Here is an 18,204-nt window from a genome sequence, read left to right as displayed (position 1 = left end):
TGTTTAAGAAGGATTTAATAAATAGCATCTTAGCATCCTGCTGTCAAATATTAAAACTTTTTTTTTAAATGTAAGAATAAAGAGTTAGCATGTTCATACCAACCAAGCCCTAATAATGACCCTGAATGATATGACTTCTGGGATCAGAATCAATATTCTTAGAGAAGGAAGGAACTTTAAAATCCTTTACCTTCATTTTAGAAGTATGGACGTGGAAGACCAGCGAAGTGTAGTGACTTGCCCAGGGTTACACTCTGAGGGCAGCAATAGAATTAAAACCTGAGTCAGCCTGTGCTCAACACTATAGAATTTCCACCATTCCACATTCCATCTCCAGGTCCTACAGCATCTTATGATAGCTACAGAAGGCCTAGATATTAAAGAATGAAAATATGACCCAGATTATCTTGCCTTTTAATATAGTCATATCACACCATAGATCATATCATATCTCCTCTGATTTCAGTTTTCCGCCTCGACCATTCAGAAGGAAATGGGAAGCTTGAGGGTTCTCAGAGAGTACTGAGAAGCCTGGAGCAGCTGAGAAGAAAAACTATGTGTAATCAGTACCTAATGGCACAGCCCTTCCTTTCTCACTTGGCTAGAAGTCCCCATCATCAGAATCACTAATGACTTGACCAAAAAGGCCTCATTAGGCACTCTCTCTAGAGAGGCACAATTCAGTGTGCAGTCCCCGGAGTCTCTTCCATAAGCACCAGTGAGTTCAACAGATCAACCAGCTAATATCATGATCCTTGGGGGTGGAATGAGATACCAGACAAACATTTTGCCAGGTGTAAAAAAGTCTTTGGAAAGGAAGGACATCTAGAACTGGTTGGTCGCCTATAGAAATGGGAGCCCCAGGAAAAAGAGGATTTATAAGGGGTGGGAAATTATATATAAACTTAAAAAAAAAAAAAGACATCTTTCAAAACATGTCAAACCACTAAAATCTATTAATTTGGGCAAAGTAAGAACTAATAACCCTGAATGTATATTTAAGGATAATCATAAAAAGACTATTTCTAACTGTAAGAAACTTAGAAGCCATTTAGGTAACTCACAACAGGGGAATGGGTAAATAAGTTATATTTATATGTTAGAATATTGTTGAATCATTAAACATTATTTTTGAAGAATTATCAATGACACAGAAAATATAGCAACATGTTAACATTAGTATCTATGAGTTATCAGAGAATATTTGTTCTTTTTTATGTTCCTAGTCCTCTATATTGAGCATATATTACTTTCATAATAAGAAAAAAGTAATACAGGGGCGCCTGGGTGGCTCAGCCGGTTAAGTGTCTGCCTTCGGCTCAGATCATGATCCCAGGGTCCTGGGATCGAGCCCCGCATCGGGCTCCCTGCTCCACAGGAAGCCTGCTTCTCCCTCTCCCACTCCCCCTGCTCGTGTTCCCTCTCTCACTGTGTCTCTCTCTCTCAAATAAATAAATAAAATCTTAAAAAAAAAAAAAAGTAATACAACCTAATAGAGAAAAATCCACATGTATCAAATAGAAAAAAAAGTTTCTGAATAAATGGACATGGGCCTACACTGGTAAAATCTATTCCTGAAAATACGGTTGCTCAGCCCTAACCTAGTCTGCAACAATCCCACAGAACAGAACCAATTATCACAAGGTATGCGGCAACTCCTCAAAGAGAAAAGCAAAACTTTTCAAACAAAATTAATTTCAATTTGCTTTAATCTTAAAAATATCATTTTTGGGGGGTGTCTGTGTGGCTCAGCCAGTTAAGCGTCTGCCTTCGGCTCAGGTCATGATCCCAGGGGCCTGGGATCGAGTCCTGCATCGGGCTCCCTGCTCAGCGGGGAGCCTGCTTCTATCCTCTGCCTGTCGCTTCCCCGGCTTGTGTTCTCTCTCTCTGACAAATAAATAAATAAAATATTCAAAAAAATACCATTTTTTGGACACTCCTATACCACTCTTGACAATCTAAAAATAAGTATAATCATTACTGACATTCAAATTTAGAATGAATATTAGTTCATGTTAGTCACTGGTATTTACAAAACTAGGCATTTAGCGAAGCAGGTAGTTGAAATCATTTACATAATACTGCAAACCAGGCCAGAGGAGGGACAGGATGGGAAGGTGGAGAGAGCTGTCACTGGAAGGAGCACAGAGAAGAACCATGTGCACCTGAGTGGGGTACTCCTGGCGGGTCTTGGCTCATCTCTGCCCAGGGGACTCATTCCCTCTGTTTCTGTCACTGTATCTTCCTTTCTTCTGGTCTCTTCATGCTCTTTACAGTGGCAAAGCTACTCAAATCCACCAGTAAGCAACATATTTCAGAATTCACTTAATCTGTCAGTCACAGTCCTGAAGAGCTAGATCATTTCATCTTTATGGAGAAGTTGTGAAAAACCTATTTCTTCCCACTCCTCAGGAGGAATGAAGACACAGAAAACAAAAACAAAGAACTGGAGATTTCCCTTTGACTAGCTGGATGTAAGCTTCTGTTTACTTTTACAAAAGAGGCACCTCTCCCATCTCTCCTTTCTTTCAGGGCCCTCTTTTTCTTTTAAAAATCACGATAAACTTTAAATAAAACTGGAAATAAAAAACCAAAAATAAATGACAAAAATAAAAAGGGTAAACATTTATGATACTTCATACACACACAGAAACTAGACAATATGTTTTATAGTTTTAAACTTTTAAATATAAATTAAAAATATAAATATATAAGTACGTATACATATATATAGACAGTTTAAAAAATATCTTTTTGGTGCCTTATATGTTCCAGGCACTGTGGACTCAAAACAGGAATGTAGACTGGAAATTTTTTTTAAGATTTATTTATTTATTTTAGAGAGAGAGAGTGAGTGGGGGGGGGAGGGACAGAGGGAGAGAATCTCAAGCAGACTCCCTGCTGACGGCAAAGTCCAACATGGGGCTCAATCTCATGACCCTGAGATCATGACCTGAGCCGAAATCAAGAGTCGGTTGCTTGACCAACTGAGCCACCCAGGTGCCCCAGGTGTTTATAAACTTGAAATTTATAAACAGTTATATGCCTTTTATACCTACTCCAAGTTCTTTTATGTAAGTGTTACATTAAATGCCAGAATTATTATTAAAAAGCAGCGTATGATTCTGAGCAGGATCCTTTTGCTCTATAGAACACTGGGACAACTGGTGAACTTTGGAACCTGAGGATGAAACAGCAGTAATGTATCAATGATAATTTCCTGAGTTTTGTTGTTGTATTATGGTTTTGTAGGAAAATCTACTGTTTGAGGAAATATATAACAAACTATTTGAGAGTGATCTGGTTATCAGGTCAACAAGCTACTCTCAAAGGTTTCTGGGGAAAAAAAAGTTCTTTGTAGCATTTTTGTAACTTTTCTGTATGTTTGTGATTGTTTCTAAAAAGAAGTTTTTAAAAACCTACATAGTGAAATAGTTAAAGTTCTAAGTTTCCCATGAACTATCTCAGTACTTTTTTTGAAATATCAAATATTAAATCCCTTCTTTTTCTGATTTTTTCCATGAGAAATGTGTCATGAGTGCACGTGTGCGTGCGTACGTGTGTGTGTGTGTCCCTGTCTTTTGGGTAATCCTAAACTATTTTCACCTCTACCACCCGAACACCAGAAGAGCGAGGGAAGAGGTGGGTCAAGGATTTTCTTTTGTTAGCCACCAGAGGGCACCAAAGGGACGATTAATTCAAGATCTGTAAGGTCAACTCTCTAGAGACATATAAATTCATTAAGACAGAGATTTTAAGCTGAACATTTGTAATTAGGTGAGTGCTTGCACATAAAAACAAACTCAGTGATAACAGTTTAAAGTGTGGGAATCACTAATTTAAAATATTCAGCAGGGTACCTAACAATATAATAGAAAGCATACTTGAATAAAATGTATATCTACTTACTGTAAATTTGCTAACACCCTCAAGTTCCCCAAATCTCATGTAAGAGATGTCTGCCTTCTTTTTTCCAACATCTACATCCCCGGCATAGATCTGTTTTATGCCTGCACCTTTAATTAAAGGTACACACTCATCACATGGGCACTTTGTGACAAAAATCATAGTTCTTTCTTCTGGTTTTATTTCTTGACACCTACAAAAAATTTATAAATATTAGAAAGGTATCTTCCAAAAGGGGAGTTATATTTTAGAGAAATCCTTAAACACTAAAATTGAGCTGATTTTAGAACAGATTTACATTATAAACAATAATAAACTTTATTCTTGCCGAATTAGTGAATATACAAAATATATAAACTCATAAAATGTTAATATACAATCTGAACATGACAGTTATTATAATTAAAACTCATTTATTTATTCTAAGCAATCAGTAAGATGCTCGGTATTAGATTATAAATAAAAACGGGAAAAGACAGACACTGAAAGAGAGGGAGGGAAGGAGAGCAAGAACAATGCTCTCTACATGAAGAACTTTATAATGCCACAGTTAGGGGCTAGAACTAACATCTTCCTTATGCGTTTACCGTGAGAGATTAGACATTAGCTCATCACAGGAGCCAAAAGATCTGACCCTTATCTAGTACCTACTGGATATTTAATAAATGCTTGGAATAAATTAAGGTAAAAGAAAACGAATTTCAACTAACCCTTGCTACATTTTTTTTTTAAAGCCTTGCTACGTTTTCAAGAAAGACATGCAAATGAATTTCATACCTAAATGTCAAGGCATTCTGCTCCGCATGTACAATGTATCTGAATTTCCTTATTTCTCTGTCTTTCTGTTTGTCATCCATGTGTGGGAAGTCAGCATACTCAGATCCAACAGGAAAAGCATTATAACCGCATCCTATTAAGTACATTGCACCTGTACCATCACAACTTCTCTGTGATAGTGAGCAAACCAACAAAGGTGAGTTGTCAACATTCTAAAAAAAGGCACTTGGCAGTGTATTTTAAAGCCTCGTATCATACTGTATATAACTAATTCCATTTTCTATGACCAAAAAAAATACAATCTTACATCCTCCTACTGCAGTATGGTCTTGTCAAAGCTAAATTCCAAGAAGACCGATCATTTCTAATATACAATCTCAAGGCAGTCCTTGGTTTTGGCTGTTAATTAAACATTAGCTTGTTTAATTCACAAATTACTTCACTTGATTCAGACATCTCTCCCCAAATGGGTTATAAGATCCTAGAGAACAGAAACATGTTTTATGCCTCTTTTCTATGCCTTAAAGTACACCTGTTAGAGTGTCCCATACATAATAGGTCCTCAATAAATAATTGTTAATTTGGTATATGCTGTTTTCTACTGGTTAACAAGTCAGAAATTGTAAAAATATTTTGAACATCAAAAACTAATGATGTATAGTGATTGACAACATAATAATAAAAAAAATTTTGAACAATTTCTACTATTGAACTAAAACTTTGCTATTGTGATAGTTGAAAAATAAAAAATGTGCTTTCCTTTTTAAAATTTTTTAAAAGAATTTTACTTATTTATTTGAGAGAGACAGAGCAAGAATGAGAGAGAGAGAGAGAGAGAACACAAGCAGGGGGAGGGGCAGTGGGAGAGGGAGGAAACAGATTCCCTGCTGAGCAAGGAGACAGACTCTGGCCTAGATCCCAGGACCCTGGGATCATGACCTGAGCTGACACCCAACTGACTGAGCCACCCAGGTGCCCCCACACAAAATGTACTTTCCTTTAATCTTCATATTTATTGAGGCTCTCTTGTACATTTATATATATATATTATATGCATATAATATATATATTTATAATGGAACTTTTTACTTAAGTGGCTCTTTTTTAAGTCTCATAGTCAATGGCATATTACATATAATATGAATGCTTTATCAGTTACTAGAGTGAACTATTTTATAAATCATAAGTGTTTATAGTAATTTAGAATATGCCATAAACCTCAGTAAATTTCAATATATTATATCTATTCGTGTGATAGTTTCAAAAGACTCATCAGTATGGCAACTCGATAAAAATCATTGTTATGATGAGCCAACAAAAGCTTACAAATAAAATGTTATCTCACTGGTAATAATAATAAATTATTATTAAGCATTTACTACATGTCAAACATCATGCTGAGTTTTATATGTATTATTTCATTTAATCACTCCTCACAACAACCTTGACAGTAGTACTATTAGTTTTTCCATTTTACAGATAAGGAAACTGAGGCCCAGAAAGATTAAACTTATCTAGGGTCACAATGCTAGCAACATAGCCAGAATTCAAGCCCAGGTTGCTGGACTCCAAACCCATGTCTTTCTACTTTACCATGCTGCCCACTATAGTTAGCTTGACTGGAAACTTAAATTCTTACAAGCACCTGAGAACCAGAGGTTAAGTCAAAGGCTGCTGGGCATTCATATAAACACAAATGAGAGTTCCAACCATAGGCCAGGCACTGTGCCAGGTGCCAGGAATATAGCTATAAATAAAACAGAGAATCCTGGCCCTCATGAACCTTATAATCTGGAGCTAAGAAATTGTGCATATAATTTCAACTGTGATGAGTGTCACAAAAAAGTTGCACAGAATGCTATGGGAGTTTTTCGTGGAGGAACCTATTCTGGTAGGTAGTAATAGTTGGGGTAGAGATAAGTAGAGTCAGGAGATCTTTTGAAGGTGGAATCCATAGCACTTGGTGGTTGATTATATGTGTGTAGTAACAGGGAACGGGATGGTGACCACCGATGAAGGAATAGGTTAGCAGGGAAGATACTAGATTGTTGGCCAGGTTAACTTGAGGGGCTATGATACATCCAGGAAAACAGTCAAATTACTTGCTATAAAGTCTAGTGAGGCAAAACCTAGACTCCCTACTCATCTTTGAGTCAGCCTTACAGTTACTAAGTGTCTCTTGATTCCATGCCCTTCCAACCCACCCCTGCAACTCCCATCCTCATCACCTCCTTTTTATTAACTCCCTATTTGCTGTGTAGCCCCACTTCATTCCCCTTATAATGTAAATCTGATCAAATCATTTTCCCACTTAAAATATCCTTGGATTGCACTCTCCAATACAGTAGCCACTAGCCACATGTGGTTATTCTGAATTGAGAGGTGCTGTAAGTGTAAACTACACACAGGATTATGGAGAGTTAATACTCCCCCAAAATGCAGAGTATTTTATTAATAGTGTTCATATTGATTACATGTTGAAATAATATTTCTGGGCATTTGATTAAATAAAATATATTCTTAAAATTAATTCACCTGTTTCTTTTTATTTTTTCAATGTGGCTCCTAGAAAATTTACAATTATGTATGTGACTTACATTTTACTTCTACTGGTTAGCACTAGAGTATCCCACTGTTGGAAAGATAAAGTTCAAACTCTTTACATGGTATACAAATTTCTTCATGGCCCCGTCTAATTTTTTGCTACTCTACTATATAGTATGGTACGTAGAGTACATACGATACACCAAATCACTTGAATTTTCCCACATTCTCTCTCATACCCCCACCTCTGCATATTATCATCCCAGTCATACTAGTTTACTGTGCCTGATGCCTTCCTATGCATTCTTCAAGACTAATAAATAGCACCTTAGCTTCTCCAAGAATATTTTATTCATTTCTCCAAGCAGCATAGAGATTCTTCCTCCATGCTCTCCCAGTGTCATGTTACAATTATCATTATATGCTAGTCTCTTTTTTGTTCCACTGTCTCCATTAATAGACTAAGGCCAGCAAGGGCAGAAAATGTGGACCTTAACTCCCCACTGTCCACTGTGGCACAGTGCCTATGCTGTGGAAGATGTTTAATATAAATGTTTGCTAAATGAATGAATCTATCTAGACAATTGTTGAGGGAATGATCAAATGTTTATAAAATTTAGTAAATGCACCAATACAAAATATTAACCCCAATGGGTCAAAAAAATGTAATGCACTTAAGATCAAACGATGTTTAAACAAAATCAAGATTAAACGTTTAGAGAATTGTTTTCAGGGGTGCCTGCCTGCCTCAGTCAGGAGAGCACACAACTGTCAGTCTTTGGGTCATGAGTTCGAGCCCCACGTTGGGTGTAGAGATTTCTTAAGCAAATGAAAACTTTACAAAAAAAAGGAATTCTTTTCATACTTACAGATTTTCCTTCTGCCCAAATGACTGCTCCAACTCCAGTTTTATGATCCTCTGAAAGATAAATGTCATTTAACTCAGTAAAGATCAAAAATTTGTTAGTTTCAGAAATACTTTTCCAAAAATAATACATATTATTGAAACATAATTCATAATGTGGCAACAATCCTTGACATCTTAACTAATTTATAGAATTTTTTGGGCGCCTGGGTGGCTCAGATGGTTAAGCGTCTGCCTTCGGCTCAGGTCATGATCCCAGGGTCCTGGGATCGAATCCCACATCGGGCTCCCTGCTCAGCGGGGAGCCTGCTTCTCCCTCTCCCTCTGCCTCTCTCTCTCTCTCTGTCTCTCATGAAAAAATTTTTAAAAATCTTAAAAAAAAAGAAATAAAGAAATAAATACATTTTTATTACTAAATAAATTATTTAGTAAAAATTTACCACTAAAATAAATATTTTAAGCATGGAACATGCAACTAGGTGCTAAATAACTAGGCAATGTCACTATCAACCCAGACACATGATCTATATGCAGAGCTCATTAAAATGGCAGTACCCACAATCAGCTCACTTCGAAGCTGTAACTAGAACAGAGTGTAATTTTATAGATTCTCCACTAAGTCAGCTTCTAAAAGGTTATTTCTAACAGATGATGAAAATGATTTAAAAGGAAATTTCCAAACTAATGGATTTAATGTAACAATAATTCACAACACTCAAGTCTGTCTTCTACCATTTTTTTAACAGTATAATCATGGAAAATACATTTCGTGGAAATGTTCTTGCTAAGAAAGAAGTTCAAACTTATAATACAAAAAACAAGTTTTTATGGGCTTTCATATATATACATACATATATATATATATATATATATATATATATATATATGAAAGTCCTTTCCCTGACCTTCAGAGTTTACCTGAAGGGGAAAAGCATGCCAACTTAGTGAATGATGCTCATTTCTGAATCAAGTGGCAGAAGTTATAAACATGAGATTATAATTTCCCTGCAGAACCAAAACCTCTGCAACAAATAAAGCTGTATTTCTTAAAACCATTATGAAACAGAAAGCTTTAAAAAACCAAAATAGAAATTCTGCATATCAAGGATTGACTTTTTCTTTCTACTAATACAAGGGTAAGTTTCAAATTTCTAAGATAATTATACACTAATGATGAAAACTATGAAAACAGTATTTATCAAAATCTTAGTAAGGGACTGATGTAGTTAATTAAGTAGGTACACTTACACAGAGACAGTACCAATCATCTGTGAACTTACTCTAGGGCACTTTCATATTGGTAAGGATTAAATGAAACTGTAGTTTCACCCTACAATTTCCTAAAAGTTAATCCCCCCCCCAAGGATAACTTTACCCTACCTAGGCATTAAAAACGAGTTTGCCTTATAAATAAGTTTTAGAAGTTATGATAACATAATGAAATCCCCCATCTTCAGTTCAAGTAAGCTCGAGTTTTCAAAATTATATCACAAAGCATCTGTGTAATTTATTTGAAGCATTTTTTACCCCGTCATCTAATTTTTACCCTAAAGGTAGAGCAGCTATTTCCTTTTCTAGATGAGAAAACAGGCAAAGAAATCAAGTGACTAAAATTTAGCCCTCCAGACGAAACCTACCCCTCCCTTTGATGTTAAGAATTTCATAACAAAGATTTCCCTCTACTGAATGTGCAAGTAGACAGCGTGAGGGAAGTCCCTGTATTCATGAAATGTATAGTCCGATGTGGGAGGGAGACAGGAAGAAGCAAACACAGAAGCACCTGTGTGCTGTGCTGTGCTAGGAAGGAAATGAGGAATGGAGGGTATGGGAAGCCTTCTTCTAGAGTGGAGATTCATGAAAGAGATTTTGGTGTAAACAAAATTTTCTTCCTTCCAAGACCTTCAGAACACAACATGAGGGGAAAAGAATACAATTATGGCTTTACGCTCATTTCTAAGGCAAGTGGCAGAAGTTATAAACATAAGATTATATTTGCCTGAAAAACCAAAACCTTTAAGTAAAATTATCCTTAATACATATATAAACCTGAAACAAAAAAATGAGAGACTGAAATAGAAATTCTTCATATTAAGTTAAGGGCCTATTTTTCCTACCATCGACACAAGTGTTTTTCACGTTATGTTTTTTTAGTCTCAGGAGCCACTTTTCCTGTTTCAGTCTGGGGACAGACTAAAACCTTGTCAGGAGGGGGAAAATGTAATTTTCCATCAGTATGTAGCTCTCCTGCCTAGCTAAGTTTAGTTACACCAACAGAATATTCTTTACTCGGTCTTTTAAAATCAGAATAAAATTTCATCCATGTTAGATGGAGTAGATTTCACACAGCTCCAAGGCTGGATGACAGATGAGGTAATTTCTCAAGAATCTTTTCATGTCTGTAATTTTTACAGAAATTGCTCCCCATGATCTGTTCATTCACAAGGTTTTCTCTGTATACCTTTGAAGGAAAGGTCAACTTATAATCACTGAGCTAAACTCCTGAGACTCTGATCACTGAAAGTCAGAGAACTCTTTATCCCATGGTTCTGGAACACAGGTGTGGTTATTTAGCTCCTGATTCTGTGGTCATTTGTCCGAGTGTGGTCCACAGCCCACTTCATCAGAATCACTGGGTGCTTGCTAAAAGGGAGGCCTCCGGGCTCCCATGGAAATCTCCTGAAGCAATCTCTCCAAAGCAGTCAGGCAGGGCCCAGGAACCCGCATTTTTCATGAGCATCCCCTCTGATTCATAGGCACACTACAAGCTGAGAATCACCAAGTTATGATTTGAAACAGTTAACTTTTGTGGCTACTCCAACCTACATTCATCATCAATGTCGTGGTTTAGGAGGAAGGCATAATCCTCAGCTTTGGAAAACACATAGTCTAAGGGAAAAGAGGACCCCAAAAAATCACACTTGAATCAGATAGATAAGATGCAGTGCCCTCCTCTTTCTTCCCCTCTAGAGTCTAAATGAACATTGTTACTTTTTTGCTACTTCAAAATGTCCTTTATTGACATCTCTGTGGCTCCTATTTACTCATCATTCAAAAAGCAATTAATAAGCACCTACTTCTTAGTTACTTTTAGAATTCTGTTGTTAGAGGTTTTGGAATTCATTTTACTCATACGTATATTTTTAAATAAAATGGATTAATGAAATGGTGTCTTTACCTCTAGAGTGAAATAAAGTCTTCAAAGAAACTGAACAGCGTGAAATTAAAAGTCTGAGTTATTAGGAGCACCCTCAATCATGAGGATATCTACCTTGCCGGATTATCCTCAGTGTTAAATGAGATACATATATAAATTGCCTGGCTCTGTGCCTGACACATTCTAGGTGCTCAATAAATTGTCATTGTTATAATTTATCATCAGTGAAGAATACAGGTCCAGAATTCCTTACCAATCCCTTATATCAAGTGTTTTTTGGGACAGCCTGATGTACTTATTTTGTGGCCACACCTGACCAAATATTTAGTGCAAATACTCATACATTTTACTCCATATGTACGTGCTTGATGACAATGTACTCTGCCTCAGGGCCCCCCTGGAGTGCTGTGTAATATACAATATATGTAACCATATTACCTTTCTAAAATCTGACAAATTCTGGACTCCTTTCCATCTGGCTCCAAGAATTTTGGATAAGGATTGTGGACCATCTACCTTTGGATGTAAAAAGATTTCCTTTATCCATTCAACACACTGTGCTTAGTGCTAAGGAAAAAACGATGATGAACACATGGTTCTCTTCCCTGGAAGAGTGGACAGTGGAGCGGAGTGCATGCCAGAGAGTTGCATTCCATTCAAGATTTGGGTTCCAGGCAAAAAGTCATACACAATAAAAAAATTAACCTTGAAAAATCTTTTAAGTTATCCATCAAGAGCAGAAGCACACCTTTATGTACAAAACTCTGCACAGAAATAGTGGATAACTTTATAATTAGAGTATATTATAAAGAACATAGATGCATATTTGTATCTATACATTACCACATCTTTAAACACTGGAATCATACATGGTATGATTCTCCTATGAGAAGCAGGAGGTACTGAGATCAAGTAAAAGAACAGCACATTCCTATCTCACTCTGGAATCAGCTGAATTCTTATTAGCAAAGGGGAATTAGTGAATTATAGCCGTAACAGCTATACCCATTTATGTTTCTGTCCTTCCAGAATGGTTTTAGAGAAAAATTCTTTATAAAGCTCGTTTTGGCCAAGACACTAATGCATAGCCCACGATACAACATAATGACATTAAGTCAGACTCTTACACAAGAGTTGTTTGGAGTCATATAGTTTGCGCCTGTAGTAGAACCAAATTCTTTAATAAGAACTGAGTGATTATTAACCCTGCTGAACATCAGAGTCCCTTGCAGAACTTTAAAAATTCATTAGCTAGGCCACATCCTTACGGACTCAGTTCAGTAGGTCTGGGTTGGAATTTAAGCCTTTGTACTTTTAAGAAAATTTTAATGGTGATTCTGATATGCTGTCAGTTGAGAATCTCCATTCTACTGAAAGTACTTTGATTGTGGTCTTTGTTTAGAATGCAGACTAGTGGCATTTGTATGGACCTCTTCTTAAGATTTTCTTTCTTCTCCTTCTTTCTTGGGAAAAGCTAAAAAAAAAAATCCTCCATTCACCAAATTTTACTCTACTGCTCCTCCTGCCTATATTTCCCCCCCCGTACTTCAAAGCTGCATTTAAAAAAGTGATCAAGATTCTACTTTGAAAAATCTTACCTCTGGTAATATGTGAAAACATTGTTCTATAATTGGAAATACAGATGTCATCTTTCAACACAAAAAAGAAAATTCCCAAGTAACATTTTCCTTTTTCACATATACCCTCATGCTCAACTTAATAAAGTAAAAACGTCTGATTTCTCAACTTGCTGATTAAAGATATACCAGCAATTGGAAGAATTTGTCAATATTCCTTTACTTTAATGCTGTTATTTTGAATTCGTATTTTTATTGTAAAGATTTTTAAAGTTTTTATGAAATACTGAATACATACAAAATATTGAAGAGTTAACTAAAAATTAATGATTTTGCTTCTCTCTCCTTTCTCTTTTTGTCCCATCTCTAGTGGAGGGCTCAGTGATCAACGAGATGACAAAAGCAGGAAGCAGAAGGGCCTAGATAATCAGGCCCTGATTTATAAATGTAGCACTGAATATAAGGCCACAGAAACCCAAATACTGCTCTAAGAGGTGTCTACTTAAGGATCTCACTAACTTCTACACATATAATGACCAGCAAAACTCTACTATCTAAGAGTAAATGAACTCTACGATATATGAGATGAATACCATTTTACTTCTGAGACAAATACAACCCAGTCAGCCCCAATTTATGCACTAAGCATATAACTCACCAGTTCGATATGCCAATAACCTGGCCTGAACCATGCAGTGCCTTGCAATTTCTTGTGGCAAACTTTGATTGTGAATTTCATTAATCTGTTCGGTATTACCACAATAAAATCCGTAGTGCTTAAAGTTGGGCACACTGGAAGCTACTGTGGCCAAGAGTAGGATAAGGTCTTTCATGTTTTGCCTTAGATTGCTAAAGTATGGATTTTCACATAGGTTCTCCAAGCCTATAGTCATCAGTATTTGCTTATGCATTTCTTCATTTGAAACCAAAAATAACATTTCATATTCCTTTATTCTTTCTTGTTTACATTCAGAATAAAAGTCAACGTTAGCATCCGGCAATGTTTTTGCAATTTTTTGAATAAAGTCACATTTGTAAGAGGTCTCCTCTACAAACTGCACCATATAACACACCAAAGGCTGAAGTAAGACACACACATGGGCCCGACTGTTTGACTTCAATCTTTCCACTGCTTTGGCATCTAACTTGGCATCTTCAGAACTAGAAGCCTCAGTAAGCAAACTTATTTCTGGATCAGCAGGCCAGTATGAAATTCGGTTAACTCCAGCTGAAATATAAAATATGAAAGGCAGTTATCAGACACATGTTGAAATTAAGGGTTTTCTTGATAAGTCCACCATATCATTGTGGTAGATCCAGAGGTCCCAATCTGATAAATGTCTATTATGAAGTCAACTATAATACAGCCCAAGGGTTGGCAAACTATGGCCCACAGGCCAAATCTGTCCCATCGCCTGTTTTTTTTTTTTTCTTCCCAGCTTGCAGGTTAAGAATGGATTTTATAGTTTTGAATAGTTGGAAAAATCAAAAGAATAGTATTTTGTGACACATGAAAATTTTATGAAATTCAAATTTCAGTGTCTATAAATAAAGTTTTACTGGGACACAGACTCACCCATTCATTGACATAGTCTCTGGATGCTTTTGCCCTACAATGGAGTAGCAGAGTTGAGTACCTATACAGACACTATATGGCCTGCAAAGCCTAAAAGATTTGCTATCTAGCCCTTTATGGGAAAAGATGGCTGACCCCTAACAAAGCTCATGGAAGGTATTTGTGGAATCAAATCACGGGCATTGCTCAGTGTGGTCCCAAAGCCCAGTGCCACAACTGGAATTCCCAGTGCCGGAATCTTAAAAGTAATCAAATGGCTGTTTTTAGAAATATCATAGCAGTCAACTGATATTGTTGAGAGTTTCGTATTTGAAATAAACAATTCATCCATGCATTAAAAATGAACCTATGCTCTGAATTCTTCCTCTGGGAAGCTATTCTAAAAAAAAAACAAAAAAAATCCTAAATAGAAACAAACAAAAAAATCATGCATGCATATATCTAGTGCAGCACTGTCTAAAACAGTAAAAACATAGGGGTGTCTGGGTGGCTCAGTCAGTTATGTGTCTACCTTTGGCTCAGGTCATAATCCTGGGGTCCAGGGATCGAGCCCTCGTGTTGGGCTCCCTGCTCAGCAGGGAGTCTCCTTCTCCCTCTGCTCCTCCTCCTTGCTCGTCCCTCTCTTGCAAATAAATAAATAAATAAACAGTAAACATAGGAAAAAAACCTAAATGGCCAAAATAATGTGAGGGCAGCAGTTTATGTGTGTGTGTTCGGGGGTGGAGAGCAATATCAATTTTTTAAGCCCACAAAATTAAAGACAAAATGATAAACTAGAATTTTCAATTAATGTGACAGGTTAGTAATCTTTAATATACAGAAAAGATTTTAATTTATTAACAACACATATGAATTGACAAGAACAATACGGCCTCAAGACAGACAAAACAATATGATCAGACAATTTGCAAAAGAGAAAACAAAACTAAATAACAAACATGAAAAAAATCTTTTGTATTCGAGACGGAACAATGAGATGACTTATACAGGCTTAAGCACCCAAATGTTCATCAGTTAATTAGTATTTTACAAAGAGACCCATTTGCTAGTATCTCCTGCAGTTTCAGCTAGGAGACATTTTTATGATTATGTCCAGAAGGGAAAAGACAGAGGGCCCACAGGGTGTCCTGCATTCAAAGTAACAGATGAATTGAAAAGTCTTAGTTGAATAAACCCACATTTCTATCTACTCCCTGCTCCTCCTGACTCTTACTGTAGCTTGGGTTATAAATCAGTTTTGAAGGCCTGAAAGCTAGTATCAGAATGTTTCTTCTGGCTGCATGTCACCTTCCCTCTGTTGGAGTTCTCACAATCCATTTCCTACTCAGTGGTGATAGTCCATCTTTCATCTAAGCATCTGGCTTGCTTCTAGCAATCCTGATGCAAGGAGAAGAGGGGATGACTAGTCTTTGAACAAATGTTCATGTAGCAGTGGCAAAGGCTAGAGCAGGCGTTTTCAAATTTTTTGGTCTCAGACTCTGTTACACTCTTAAAAATTCATAAGAACCCCAAAGATCTCTGTTTATGTAGATTATACCTACGGATATTTACTGTATTAGAAACTTAAAACAAATTTCAAAAAATATTTATTAATTAAAAATAACAATAGAGAATCTACTACACATTAATACAAATAACATGGTTTAATAAAAAATAACTGTTATTTTCCAAAACAGCAATGAAAACTAGTTGAAAAGAATGGCATTGTTTTAAATGTTTACAAATCGCTTTATTATCTGGCTTAATAGAAGACAGCTGGATTCTCAATTCTGCTCCTGCTTTCAGTCTGTTGCGATACGTTGTTTTTACTGAAGTATATGAAAAGTATCAGGCCTCACACCCATGTATGGTTAAAAAAGGAGTATTTTAACAACATTTCAGATAACTGAATATTCTTCTTTGACACTACGTAAAAATTTGACAAGGGATAATTTCTTAAAAGTTAGTTACAATGTGGAATCTGAAATATATCAACAAACTTTTTGTATAATTATGTTTTAAGTCCACTGGTTTATTGCGCAACAGTCTCTACCAGGCCTGAAAATAGCCTAATCACATCAGTCACAAAAAATCAGTTGGTAAAAACTCCTAGTGCTGTTTCAAAAGTATACAAGGCCCTGCATTCCTTGGCAGAGATAAGGAGCCCAAGAACCCATCCTGTTTATATCAGCTCTAGGTGCATGCCCGTAGGCCCTTCGCCTTGTCTGAGGGTTACCTCTGCCTCATGATGTTAAAATCTCTGCCCGAGGAGGAGTACAACCCTCATTAACATAATGTATAACGTAAGGCTTGTTTCCTTAAAACCAGTGCACAACCTTATGCTCGCCTTTGTATATGATGACAAAACCCCCCTTTCTGAATATTCATCCCAACCCTAAATAAAAGGAACCCATTCACCCAGCTCAGGGAGTCATGGATTTGGAAGTTATTCCCCATGATCTCCTTATTTGCTGCAAATAAAGTTTCCTTCCTTTTGGAGTGACAACTCCACCTGGTGCAGCTTCTATCTGTAACTCACCAAGGAGCCAACATGAACCCATGTTAGTTTGGTTACAATAACTCAAACAACTGCACACGTAAATGGTTTTCCTTAAGGCAACCTTCATACTTAGATTTGTAGCAAAAGTGCTTTAGGTCCACCTCCTACTATTTTTTCACACAGAATATTAAAAAGATGTGTACTCAAGGGTTGGGATTTATTAAAATTAATTTTTACTGTTTCATCAAGGGCATTCTTACATGAAACCCTCTTTTTAACTCCCAAGTTTATGGCCATAAAGAGTACAAGGACTACTACTGTCTTGATTCATAATACAGTAGTTTTACTCACCATTGTTTGGTACTATTGGTATAAATGTAGTGTTATTATGAAAATAGTATGACCTTGTGGACCATCAGGAATTCACAGACCACACTTTTTGAGAACGACTGTGCTTTAGAAATGCTTCCCTTGTAACTGACCTAATAGTAATTGCTGCATGAGGTTAAACCATGACCTTTAACAAGATCAAATTTATAAGCCTAATATAACAGCAGTTGTATTTATATATGGGCCTAATATTAACATAAAAGCATTTCTATTGTAGGTCCTCCCTGATTTTCCACACTTAATTATTTGCTTTGCGAAATTCAAATGTCTTTTTTTTTTTTAAGATTTTATTTATTTATTTGAGAGAGAATGAGAGAGAGAGAGCACATGAGAGGGGGGAGGGTCAGAGGGAGAAGCAGACCCCCTGCTGAGCAAGGAGCCCGATATGGGACTCGATCCCGGGACTCCAGGATCATGACCTGAGCCGAAGGCAGTCAGTCGCCCAACCAACTGAGCCACCCAGGCGCCCAAGTTCAAATGTCTTAAAGACATCAAGCAGTGCTGAGTTATTTGCACTCCCCTATTTTTCTAATTCTTTCTAATTCTGATTCTCTAATAGGTCTGAGGCTATAGCATAGCCTCATAGTCAGCTCAGCAGAAACACAACTATGTTTTATTCATTTGTCTCCCTTGCTCTAGAAGAGATCAATCAACAGTGTTTTGGTCCTTTCACATTCTTTTTCTATTATCAATGCCACCATCTCAACCCTATTTTACACCCTGCCTAATGCAAGTCTGCTCACCAAGCTCTAACCTCTTATCTTTCCATGTTCCAATTCAATAACAAAAACTTAAAAAGTAATAATAATAAATTTAATCATGTTACAATCTGCTCAAAAAGCTTCAGTGGCTCCATATTATTTATAATGGGATTTATAGGTCAATTAACACAAGTGATAAATTAATATCCAATCCGCACAATTAATTGGTAAAAAA

General features: G+C 36.5%; 1 protein-coding gene across 1 annotated transcript in view; it reads right to left on the bottom strand.

Moving 5' to 3' along the window:
* CDADC1 (cytidine and dCMP deaminase domain containing 1) overlaps nucleotides 1–18,204 on the bottom strand; it is a 44,577-nt gene that overhangs the window by 5,593 nt on the left and 20,780 nt on the right. Inside the window, exons 5-8 of the mRNA XM_045869417.3 lie at nucleotides 13,482–14,051; nucleotides 8,097–8,146; nucleotides 4,684–4,853; nucleotides 3,910–4,099 (exon numbers count right to left, since the gene is read on the bottom strand). Coding sequence (XP_045725373.1) covers nucleotides 3,910–4,099; nucleotides 4,684–4,853; nucleotides 8,097–8,146; nucleotides 13,482–14,051 — 980 coding nt within the window. The remainder of the gene's footprint in view (nucleotides 1–3,909; nucleotides 4,100–4,683; nucleotides 4,854–8,096; nucleotides 8,147–13,481; nucleotides 14,052–18,204) is intronic.

Source organism: Mirounga angustirostris, unplaced genomic scaffold (assembly GCF_029215605.1).
Source record: "Mirounga angustirostris isolate CCGP_5_RB_7025 unplaced genomic scaffold, mMirAng1.0.hap1 SCAF_3, whole genome shotgun sequence".
Classification (NCBI taxonomy): domain Eukaryota; kingdom Metazoa; phylum Chordata; class Mammalia; order Carnivora; family Phocidae; genus Mirounga; species Mirounga angustirostris.
Note: the sequence above shows the minus strand (reverse complement) of the source record. Positions and strands in the feature narration are given on the sequence as shown.